General features: G+C 37.7%; 2 protein-coding genes across 5 annotated transcripts in view; both read right to left on the minus strand.

Moving 5' to 3' along the window:
* The window catches only part of LOC131145174 (uncharacterized), a 79,475-nt gene extending 76,511 nt beyond the window's left edge, over positions 1-2,964 (minus strand). For both annotated transcript variants that reach the window (XM_058094310.1, XM_058094305.1), the window contains exon 1: positions 2,070-2,964. In XM_058094310.1, the coding sequence (XP_057950293.1) occupies positions 2,070-2,697 (628 nt within the window). In that variant the 5' untranslated portion in view covers positions 2,698-2,964. The remainder of the gene's footprint in view (positions 1-2,069) is intronic.
* Positions 2,965-5,622: 2,658 nt separating this feature from the next.
* Positions 5,623-12,923, minus strand: part of LOC131145232 (pentatricopeptide repeat-containing protein At4g04790, mitochondrial-like) — an 85,048-nt gene continuing 77,747 nt past the window's right edge. For 2 of the 3 annotated variants that reach the window (XM_058094381.1, XM_058094394.1), the window contains one exon: positions 5,623-5,909. In XM_058094381.1, the coding sequence (XP_057950364.1) occupies positions 5,747-5,909 (163 nt within the window). In that variant the 3' untranslated portion in view covers positions 5,623-5,746. The remainder of the gene's footprint in view (positions 5,910-12,923) is intronic. The other variant, XM_058094390.1, reaches the window with a different exon arrangement.

Below are 12,923 nucleotides of genomic sequence, written 5' to 3' on the forward strand. Positions count from 1 at the left end.
GAAGTTAGCCAAACCATAGAGCGAAACAACTTATCTGAAAAATAGCTCAGCCAAGCATGAAGCATCATATATTTTATGGCAAATAATAAAACATGACATCTTAGAGAACTTGTCAACCAAAAATAGAATCACAACATCGAGGTGTTTTTGCACAAACCTAGAACAAAATTTGTACTCTAGTTATTCCGTGGCATATGTGCTAAAAATCTATCCTCAACAAAGGCCATGGTCTTGTCTCTACCTAAATGACTGGCTAAACCACCTGCATGCAACTCCCAAACTAAAGATGTCAAAATGAGATGTGCATAATGCATAGTATGTACCTTAAATAAATAACCTTCATGGTGAACAAAATCAACATAGTTCCTACTACTACCACTATGCACTTCCTAAAAATTGATCCCAAAATCAAGATAAGTCTTTTATTCATCATTCAATATTTTAAATACTATAATCTCGGTTCCATCACATGAAGAATAGTTACTATTCTACTATGCTATCGACAACCTTGTTCTCAACACCTAAACACTACTCGAGAACAAAGGTGTACTCATTCAATAATTCTACACATTTGGCATGCCGAGAATCAAATTTCTTCAATGAAGTCAAATATCATGGTAATTAGATTAGAGAACAAATTCTTAGGCAACAAATATTGTCTCCAACAGTGGTGGGATCTAACCAGAGCATAAAAGTCTTTATCATAAGTGGTGTATCTTTGTTTAACCTTGGCTTGCCTACGAGTGGTGAAGATTTGACATAAATGAACAAGATGCTCTTCTCTAGACCTAATCAAGATGTTCTTCTCTAGACCTACTACATATTATAATATCATCAAAGTGGACCACATAAGGAATTATGAATGATTGTAAGACATGCCATAACCTTAGTAGAAGTGCTAGCAATAGGAGCATTAGAAAAGCCAAAGGCATAACTAACCACTCAAACAAGCCATCGTGGGTCCTAAATGCAATTTTCCATTTGTCTCCTAGTTTAATGCAAATTAGATGATGACCACTACGTTGGTCAATCTTGGAGAACTAGCTAGAGCCAACTAGCATGTCCAGCATATCCTCAACTCTAGGGATAGAAAACCTATACTTGATGTTGATCTTATTAATAACTCTACTATCTATACACATCCTTTAGATCCATCTATTGTTGGCATAAGATGGGCTGCCAATATACATGGACTGGGGCTATGCCTCACAAAACGCTTCTCAAGGAGCTCCCCTACCTTCCTATACAATTTAGCATGCTCAATTTGGATTCATCATATTTGAGGCAAGTTATGCAACTGTAAGCCTAGGATCAAATTTATAGCCTCCTGATATCTCATGTTGGTGGTAACTTGCTAGGAAGCTTAATACTACATAATTAACTAAACCAACAACTTCCCTGCCTCTAGTGGAAACTCAAGTAGGAACTTAGTGACCAGAAAAGGAACTTCTCGGGTTATGATTGCTAAGAAACACTTGTTCTCTAAACTCTCTCTCTTTCTCTCAAAAGTCCTACAATCTAGCAACTAGATACTTTTCCTAACAAGCCAGGACACATAGGACTGGCTTGTCCCTAAACTTAGGATCCTTTAGAGTGGGCCTAGTGGGTCAAGATGATCTTATTGTCTTTGTACCAGACTCGTAAGTGTTTTTCCCCTATCATGGTCAGTCAGAGCAAGGTCATATAAACACCAAGCACTCAAACAGGACATGGACCACATCATGGGCAACACATCATAATAAACCCTATCTTTGTAATCACTCTTTTGGATGGTTGCAAGGCACCTTTCAGTGGCTAATAGATCTGTGCTGTTTACTCAATTTACCCTAAAAGGATGGGGATGTGGCTCTACCTCAAGGTTCAATCAACCTAGAGCAACTTTTGAGGCCACATTCATGCTACCGTCCCCATCAATAACCAATTTACATGTCCTACCTCAGGAGAGACCCATGGAGTTTTGAAATCTTAGAGAGGTTTGCGTTTCGCTAATGTCTTATATATATACACGACGCAGCATTCCCGAAGAAGAATGAACAGAGTTATAATCATATCAGTAGCAGATGACTCACAAATATTAAGCGCCAAGGCATGTAGGGGATTCTGATTCCAGGGGCCTTCTGTGCTATATGGAACATCTGATGATAAGATATCGTTCATAAAATCCACCGTGTGCCATTTTTCGGCAGCTAGATAAAGCGGGCTCTCGCGGGCATTGGTTACAACGGAGGCCAAACTGGGGTCTTGTTCCAACAAATATTTAGCCAGTTCCTGATGTCCAAACCTCAGAGCTTCGTGGAGAGCCGTGTAACCCACTGCATTTGTGACTGTCCAAGGCGCGGGGGAGGGCGGTTGCTCTGCAGTCACGCCCTGCTCCATGTCAGTAGCGCTGGCGCTGGCCCTGTTTTTGTAGGATTCCACCAAAAGCTGGACGACCTTCAAGCTCCCAGAGCGGGCTGCGACGTGGAGAGGAGTATCGCCTTCTGAGTTCGGCCGTGAGAGAAGCTTCGGACATAGCTCTACTGCTTTCTTAACAAAGGATTCTTGGCGCATCTCCGTTGCAATGTGAAGGATGTTGTTTCCCATGGGTGTCTCACTCAGGAAATATCCATCACCACCACCTCCACCCTTCTCGGACAGAAACTCGACCTTTCCCTCTTTTGCCGCTTTGTACGGTTCCCTCGCCATATATTTACCCATCTCCCTCCCTCGCCACCTCTCTTTCTCTTCTCTCTCCAAAAATCTGGTCAGTTCAAATACTGTGTGCGTGTGTGTGTGTATGTATATGTATATGCTACACACGCATATACATATACAAACGCACCTGCTCTTAAGCACAGCAGGACGAGGAGGAGATGGCAGCTGGAGTGATCTGAGTAGATGAGGCAAAATGCTGATGTGTAAATTGACTTAACGTCAACTCTGCCGGCCTCCAGCTATTTTGAGCCTTTCGTTTTGTGTATCGAGAATCTATTCTGAGCAACACGTGAAATATGCCTTGGTAGGTTGGACAATCAATTTGAGTGAATGATAATTGGTGGGCAGATGTCAATGAATAAAGTGAATTAATAATTGAGGAGTACAAATGCGTTTTAACCTTGAGTTCACGGTCCATGTTTTGGGTCTTAAGAACCTTCCCGACCAATCATATGTTTTGTTAATGTTAGATAGGTAACCAATTAGTCCAATATCCATTAATATATAAAAAAAAATATTTTTTATAGATATATAATTAAGTAAATAGGCACATGCATACGTGGAGGAAAATGTTTTCTGTAAAATTTCTGCATCAAAAGTCACTCCATTTCGATTTTTTTCCCCACCAAAAACTTCCTCATTATGCAAGCAGCTCGGACGTGGAGGGAAGTATCGCCTTCCGAGTTCTTCCGTGAGAGAAGTTCCGGACATAGCTTTACTGCTTTCTCAACAAAAGATTCTTGGCCCATCTCCACTGCAATGTGAAGGATGTTGTTTCCCATGGGCGTCTCACTCAGGAAATATCCATCACCACCACCTCCACCCTTACCCTTCTCGGAAAGTAACTCCACCTTTCCCTCTTTTGCCGCTTTGTACAGTTCCCTCGCCATATACTTACCCATCTCTTCCCCCCCCCCCCCCCCTCTCTCTCTCCTGGGGACCTCTCTCTCTTTTCCCTCGCCGCAAATCAGTTCAAATACTGCGTAGAACAGGACGAGGAGATGGCAGCTGGAGTGATCCGCTGATGTTTTATATCCAAAATCCGTTTTGGATATAAAGACCCCCGAGCACCACTTGTTTTGTGGACAGATGTCAATGAATAAGGTGAATTAATAATTGATGAATAAAACTGTGTTTCAACCACTGCTTTGGGTCTTCGAAAGCCGCTCCATTCGATTTTTTCCCCATCGGAGGCTTCCTAGATATGTAAGCAGCTCCGGTGTCTGGGACTATATATTTTTACGTATTAAGTTCTAATGTGTAAATCTAAATAAAAATTTTAACATAATTTTTGGGTTCTATTTAATCTAGATTGTGGACTCCCGAACAGATGAAGACTATAATTCATAATTTTAGTTAAAAGAATAATCATTAAGGTGAGACGTGGTTATGAGGTAAAAAATATATATATTTTACATCTATAATTCAATAGTTAGACTTTAAAGTTCAACATCATGCAAAATAGGTTATTTAAATTAAGAAGTCTAGTGGGTAATTGTCTAGTTAGTTATAAAACCTAATATATGTAATGTCTATACAACATCATACTCATCAATTTAGCATTTATTTTATGTTACTATTAGGTTGGGGCTCAAATCGATGGCCAAATGCAGGGTGAAAACCTCTAGCATGCGTAAATTTTACGACCTAAAATTTATTTTTGCTGCGACCCCTTCCTACAATTTTGTTTATTTATTTTTGAAGCATAGAGGTAAATTTGGAAGAAAACAAAAAACAAAAAAGAAAAAGAAAAAAGGGTGACGGGGAGGGGGAAGTGGGGCGAGGGAGGATTCATAACCTTTTAGATAAACCAAATAACAAAACTTTGCTTCCAAATGTGATTTTATGTCAAAACAAGAAAAAAAAAAAAAAACCTTAAAAGATTTGCTTTCCAATTCCATTGCATTCTATTTATTCCTCCAATCAATAAACCAAAACAAACACCCAACTTAAACATGAGTAGTTGAATCACTTGTTAATTATTCTACCCACTGTATCAGACCTAACAAGATTTTCTAAAACAAACGTCCCTAATACGATAGCTGGTTGCCACACGAGCATTAAATTTGCTCCATTTGCTTGCTTACAGATGCGCCAACCAGCAATTTATCTAGAGATTTTTTACGGAAATATTAAAAACATACAAAATAAAATAAAAGACACAAATGTAGAGCAGTTGAGATAAAAATAACCAAACAAAAAAAAAAAAAGGCCAGCACTCACTTAAGCCAGCATTCATCCGCCTCCCTCCCCCCTGGTCCAGCCGGCCCCCCTACACCTCTCTCTCTCTCTACCCGGTTATATATATAATAGTATCAAAATTATTTATTATCATTTTTATTTCCTATAAATATTATAAAAATAAAAAATTAATGCATTTTTGTAAGTTTACTGTTAATAGTACCTTTTAAATTTTTTATTTCTTAATAAATCTAAAATAGATAAAAACATAGAAAAAAAAATTAAGACATGCTATATTTACTATAATACTTTTAAATTTGGGCTATCGTATATATACCCCCTCTCTCTCTCTCCTTTCAATATATATATAGTAATGCCATTTTTTGTAACTATTTAAAAATTAAAAAATTTATTTACACGGAAAAATAGTATCAAAATTGTTTTTTATTATTTTTCTATTTTTTTATAAGTTGCAAAACTAAAAATTTAACTCATTTTTGTAATTTCCCTTCTACAATATTTTTCTAATTTTTTATTTCTCAATAAATCCAAAACAGTAAAGATATAGAAACAAAATGATTATTGGTCTTAGCCAAAATCGATTATTAAAAAACAAACCGTAGTTTATTGTCATAATTTTTCGCCCAACTATCCTAGTTTATTTTATTTTAATTTAATTTTTTTTGTAAAAACCTCAATTTATCTACATGTAAGCTTAACTACAGAGAGAGAGAGAGAGAGAGAGAGTTCCCAAAAAAATGAATTTAAAGAATAATGCTATACATTGAACCTATTAACAGCGAGGCTGCAACAAGAAAACAGATCCATGTCGCAAACCCTTCTTGTTTCCTTCTTCCTATGGGACTGAAACTCACTTCCGAGTTTTCTTTCTTTCCCGTTTTAGATTTTGACCTGTGTAAGTTGCTTGACATGCTTCGATTACACAACGAACATGGGGGTCATCTTTAGGTATCTTATTGAACATTTTCGCTGCAGATTTATGGTCTCCTGAAGCCAGCAGAACCTGATACATCCTGCACAAGCATTAATTCCAATGATGAATGCCAATAAATAAGGAGAACAGGACTGCAATTTCTTATTTACCTCTCATCTTACAGAAGGATAGAAATTCCTACCTCCCATTTCTCACAAGATGTACAGCTCCATAATCCATAACAATAAAGCAATAAAGAATAGATCAAGGTAAAAAAAAAAAATAGAGAGATTGAGGTGGTGTTTGGCACATGGATCTAGGATTCTAGGTTTATGTTGATTCATGAAATGTCTATTTCTAAGATTATAACAGAAAAAGATGGAAATGCTACACAAAATGTATAGAGATGTAATAATTTAAAAGGAAATCACTCATCCAAATGCTTGTTTTATTCCAAGAATATGGAATGAAACATGATAGGAACAGACGAGCCCATTGAAAATCATTCTTCTATTCCGTGTTATGGATTCGTAAAATTTTTTACAATGTCATAAGCTTTATGACAACAAACACATTCTTTTTTGTAAGTTATCAAATGCTTATGTTAAATCTGCTCTATTCAAAAGACAATCCAGAAACCTAATGCAACACGATAACACTAAAAAATTGCAAGTTACCAGTTGAAGAATGTCAGAATAAACAAATTAACAAGAGCATGAGCTGTCTCACTCTAATTAGATGATTGGGAGAACTCCAGGTGTTTGAAACTCTTTGAAGTTATCATAAAAGTGTGTTGAGATAGCTCATCTATGCCTGGAAAAATTCTATTGGCAAATACTTTGAATTTTTGTCTGGGGATAGGTTGTTAACCTGTCTATGCATTTTGTTATATCAAATGAATTAAAGAGATGACTTTCAAGAAATCAGTGTTTTGATTTCAGTTTGATTATCAGAACATGTCAATGCTCTTTTCTTTAAGTATGCTAGATTAAACATGTGGCTTAGAGACAGTTCTAGAGATTCAATCTATGTTCGCTGAAACTTTCAGCAACTTAAGATGCAATATGTTTGCTGGAAGAGCAGAAGAGAAGAAGGAAGAAGGAAGGAGAGGAGAGGTTGCACAAAGGAGAGGGGAAACTGAACAGGAAATCTGATTTAAAATTGATCTGTCCCAAACAACTTACAAGGCAGGTTTTTATACCTACAACTAACTAAAATACATATTTAGATAAAAAAAAAAACCCCAACAAAACAGAAAATTACACAATACAAAGTAATTTTTAACGCAAGCATCATTCTCTAAATCTATGCCTAAAATAAGGGTTCTGAATGGGCGGCCTAAAAGATGTAGGCAGTCCTCCATTCCATCATCCCCCCCCCCCCCCCTTCCTCCCCAGGCAGCTGAAAGAAAATCTACTTCGGAGTGTGAATGTAAAGATGACTAACAACTAAGGGATGCTCTCATGGGCGATATCCTCAATAAGTCACACACTCCTCGCCAAATAGACTCCACCGCCTCCTGCTGCTGAGCAGTGGAACGAGCTAAGGAAAACCAAATGACAAAGCAAGAGGCTCAAGGGAGGCTCAGTAAGGTGTCATTTCCTCCATGATAAAAACTGGATAAATGATCATATGAGTAGGCAAATCAAGTAAATAGCATTGTGTCCAAGTTTCTTAAGGATTGAAAAAGGGCCAACCGCACAGACATTGACCTTTTTAAATGAGTTTCTAGGATAATGTTTAGGTCTAATGTGAGCCATCATCCACATTAAAGTCTGGCTCTACAATGTAGCAAGTTTGTAATCCATATTACTCATGGCAAGTTTTCGCCTAACCACTGCATGCAACTCATGGATGTGATGAACTAAGGGCCAAAAGCAGGCTATATGGTTGCAAAGGAACAAGATCAATGGGTGCATGGGGTTTGTAATAGAATACACACTCAAAAGGACTCTTTACCTGTAACGGTCCTAGGCCCAACTTTGGTAAGGTATTGTCTACTTTGGCCCACTTTGTCTCACGAATTTGTCCTATAATAGGCGCCTCACTTAGCTGGAAACCAAACCCTTCTTAATTCCAAGATCTCCCTAGTATACATCTGATGTGGGATCATGACAAGCTCTCTCGTCCAATCTCCGACGTCATCGTCAGTATGATTTTCCTAGTACACATCTAATGTGAGACTTTGACAGGCCTTCCCGTCTGATTTCTAACATCCTCATTAGTGTGATCTCCCTAGTACACATCTGATGTGAAATCGTGACAAGTTCTCGTCCAATCTTTGATGTCCTCGTCAAAATGGCTTACACCTATGTTTAAGTTCCACTCACATGATGGTACCCCCAAGATGGATCCACTCACATGATAATACCCACAAGGCATATCCACTCAAATGATAGTACCCTAGGGTAGCTCTGATGTCAAATGTAACAGTCCTGTGCCCAACTCCGATGAGGTAATGTCCGCTTTGGTCCACTTGGCCTCCCGTGTTTGTCCTATAAAAGGTACCTCACTTAGTTGGAACCCAAACCCTCTTTATAAGCCCAAGATTTCCCTATTACATACCCAATGTGGTACCGTGACAGGTTCTCCCATCCAATCTTTGACGCCCATGTCAGCATGATTTCCCTAGTACACATCCAAAGTGAGACCGTGACATTGTGGAACCTATTCATAGAATTATTATAAGCAAACTCAACAGCACGTAGCACCAAGTCCCTAAGTAAGCCTCCAAGACTTTGGTTCTCAACCTCATCAGCTTTACGATGGCAAGTAGATGAAAACTTTAAGTATGTCCCACACATTTTCTGAAAGCGTTTTCCAAAACTAGAAAACTTAGTATCCCTATCAGACACTATGGAAGTTGGCAAACCATGCAATTTGAAGACCTCTTTAAAGAACAATTTAGCCATATAAGAGGCGTTAGAGATCTTATTACATGGGATAAAATGTGCTATCTTGGAAAACCCATCAACAACTAAAATTAGAAAATCATGTCCATGGACAGTTTAGGGAGTTCAAGAACTAAATCCATACTTAGGTCTCTTCAAGGTATGTATAGTAATGGAAGATGGTTATAAAGACCAATGTTGCGCCTCCTACACTTGGCTAACTAACAACATCCACCTTCATAGAAGACCAATAAAATCTATCCTCAACTAAGGCAATGGTTTTATCCCTTCCTAGATGACCAATCCCACCAGCAATGCAACTCCTAAACTAAGAGACCTCTAAAAGAAGTACAGGAGATGCATAACCTAGTACCCCTAGAAAGGGTAACCCTCAAGGATGATAACATCCACAAAATTTCTACAATGGCCCTCACTTACTACATGAAAGATAAGCCTAAAATCAAGAGTAGGATGCTCATTTTTTAGACAATCAAATTCAATGACCTCAGCTTTCGTGGTACAGATAAGAACTCTACTCTACTAAGGCATCAGCTACCTTATTCCCAACAACAAAACAATGTTTAGAACAAAGGTACACTCATTAAGACCCAACCAAAACGCCTAGCACTTAATTTCTTCAATGGATTCAAGATACTACAAAGCAAGATGGTTACAAAAGAGTAAAATTCTTGGAGTAACAAAAAATATCTCCAATGTCGGAAAGATCTCAACGCAGCGTAAAAGCCTCGATCAAATGTGTTATATCTTTGTTTAGTATTTGAAAATTTTTCACTGAACCATGATATAGGGTGTCTCTTATAACTCAAAACTCCACCTATGCCCACCCTAAAGGCATGACAAGCCACCTCAAAGACACTATTAAAGTCTAGATGCCTAACTAAACATGCTTCGCTCATCTTTTTTTTGACCTTTCTAAAGGCTCTAGTAATTGAAGGGGTCTAGGGAAACTCCCATTCACAATCATAGATGGAAACCATAATGGTGCCAAAATGCCTTATGCATCGCTTACAAAAAGTAGTTAGGCCATAAAAGATACGAAACTTAGAAATAGTCTTGGGTTCAAGCCACTCTCCAATGGCTCTAATCTTATCAAGATCATTAGCTACTCCTCACGCAAAGACCAAAAAACCAAGAAAGAGCACACCAAATAATAAGGGGCTTCAGTTCTTTAGTTTAGCACACAATTTTGTTTCCCTCACGAACAAAGACCTCATGAAGATGTATGAAGTGCTCTTCCCCATTTTCTCAAGTGGTGTTACCTAAACCCACTATTGATCATTTTCCAATCTTGATGGAATGTAGGGAAATTCCTTGGGGTTCCACCCCATTTAGGTTCAAGAATATGTGGTTAGAGCATGGCTCCTTTCAAACCTTGGTTAGGGACTCGTGGTTCCACCCCATTTAGGTTCAAGAATACGTGGTTAGAGCATGGCTCCTTTCAAACCTTGGTTAGGGACTCGTGGAGTGAGAATGAGGAAAGGTGCTGGGAGGGGTTTAGATTTATGAAGAAGTTGAAGAGGTTGAAAGAAAAATTTGAAAGTGTGAAATAGAGAGGTATTTGGAGATATTAGGATTACAAATTCAGTTATTCTATAGGAGAGTTGGAAGAGTTAGAAAGGAAGAAGGAGCGATCCTTTCAAGGGAGGAAGAGGTTAAAAGTGAAGAACAAATTGGAAGAGCTAATTTTTAAGGAAATGAGAAGTTGGAGGCATAAGACAAAGTATGGGTTAGAGATGATCACTATAATTCTAATATTTTTCATAGGATAGCCAATGGAAAAATGAGAAAGAATTTGATTAGGGAGTTGGAGGTGGATAGGGGGGTTATTATCTCGGATCCTAACGTAATTGCCTCAGAGATCACTAATTTTCATTATAATATGTATGCTGAGGAGGATGAGAGTAGACCAATGGTGGAAAGGTTAGAATGGGATCCTTTGCCTATTAATAAGATAGCTTGGTTAGAAAGACCTTTTGAGAGGAAGTTAGGACTACAGTTTTTGGGATGGAAAGGGATAAAGATCATAGGTCGTATGGTCTTAATTTAGATTTTTATCAAGATTTTTGCCTGGTGGTGGTGAAGAATACCTTGATGAAGGTTTTCAATGATTTCTATTGCAATGGGGTTTTGAGTAAAAGTGTTATTTCTACATTTATAACTTTAGTGCCTAATAAAAGTAGGTCTATTTTTAAGTTGGATTTTGAAAAAGCTTACGATAGAGTGAGTTGGAACTTTATTAATAAGATTTTTGCGAGGAAGGGGTTTGGAGAGAGATGATGTAGATGGATGAAAGGTTGTATGTCTAATGTGAGTTTTGCGGTGAGAGTGAATTGTGAGTCCAAATCTTGGTTCAAGAATACAAAGGGGATTATACAAGGAGATCCTCTTTCTCAGTTTTTGTTTTGTGCTAGTGGATGATGTTTTTAGTAAGATGGTTGATAGGGTGGTGGATAGAGGTTTAGTGAAAGGCCACAAAGTGGGTAGGAAGGAGATCATGGTGTCGCACCTTCAATTTGTGAATGATACTATCTTTTTTCTAGAGGATCATAAGCCTTCTTTCATTAATATTTCGGGGCTCCTTCAAATCTTTGAAGGGTTTTAGGGCTTAAGATTAACTTGGGGTAAGAGTTGAATTGCAGCTATTAACATGCCTGCAGAGTGTGTTAGGGATTTAGCTATGGAAGTTAGATGCCCTGAGCTAGATTGGCCATTGTCCTATCTAGGGGTTCCTTTGGGAGATAATCCCAGTGGTGGAAAGAGTGTCCAAACATTTAGATGGGTGGAAGGGTGCCTTTTTTTTCTTTGGGAGGGAGGATTACTCTAAGTTAGACCTATCTTTCTAGTATTCTATTTTGTTTTCTTCCTAGTTTTAAAATTCTAATGGGAGTTGCCAGTAGGATTAAAAGTGTTATAAGAGATTTCTTTGGTCAGCGGTAACAGGTTCTGGGGATCATTTGGTGAGTTGGGAGGTGGTTTGTAGGCTAAGTGGGAGAGTGGATTGAGTCTTGGAAATTTAGGGTCTAGGAACACAACTCCTCTAGCTAAATGGCTATGGCAATTCTAGCTAAAGGTTTCCTCATCGTGGCATAAAGTTATCAAAAGTAAATTTGAATTTGATAGGAATGGATGGAATACTATTTGGGTTTTAGATGCTCTTCAAAAAGTTTGTGGAAATCTATATCTGGTATTTACCCTTTCTTTATTCCCCATATTTGTTTTGGAAAGAGCTATGGATGGAGATGTTGTTTTGTCCACCTCTTTTCCTCGCCTTTTTCAATTGAGCTCAAGGCAAAATGATCTCATTTCTTCATTTAGAGTAGACACGGGTGGTCCTTTACCCTCATGGTATTTTTACTTCAAGAGAGCCTTGAATAACAAGGAAACTATTGAGTTATCTTCTTTATTAATTATGTTGAATAATTGTATGGTATCTTCTGAAAATGATAGTCGATATTAGTCGTTGGATTCTTCAAGAGTCTATTCTTGTAAATCGTTCTTTGAATTCTTGGTTGGGGGCAAATTTCTATTTTCCTCTTTATAAGATTATTTTCTTTGATTGGTTGTTCTTAATAGGACAAATATTAATGACTTATTGCAGATGAGGAAACCATTAAAGGCTCTCCTTCCTGAAATATGAATGCTTTGCTTTGATTGTTTAGAGTCTGTTTCACACCTTTTCTTGTACAACGATTTGGCATGGAAGATGTGGAACTAGTTATTCAATTACTTTGTAGAAATATGGGTTTATCCTAGAATAGTGGAGTTGTTCTTGGCAATTTCTTTTGTGGAGCTTGGGAGGAAGAAGAAAGGATTTGCATTATGAAATTGTGCTTTATTTGCAGTGTTTTGGGGCTTGTGGAAGGAGCATAATGTGCGAATATTTGCAAGGTAGAAGTTATCATATTGTTTTGGTGTGGGAAAAGATTCTTTTTATGGCTTATTTATGGTGTATGGGCCATGGAAATTTCAAGGGAATGTGTGTTTTAGATGTTCAGTGCAATTGGAAGTCTCTTCATAGCGCGTCTTGAGTTTCTTTTGTCATTTTTTTTTTTTGCAATTTTCCTTCTTGGCTTTCCTTAGGATTTTATCAGACTTTGCTAAGTATATGTCTTCTCTTATGCTTGTAAATTCTTTCTTTATCTAATAAATTTCTTTTTCTAATAAATTTCTTTTTCTATTAAAAAAAAAAGAGTATATCATTG

Source organism: Malania oleifera, chromosome 1 (genome assembly GCF_029873635.1).
Source record: "Malania oleifera isolate guangnan ecotype guangnan chromosome 1, ASM2987363v1, whole genome shotgun sequence".
NCBI classification, from domain to species: Eukaryota; Viridiplantae; Streptophyta; class Magnoliopsida; order Santalales; family Ximeniaceae; genus Malania; species Malania oleifera.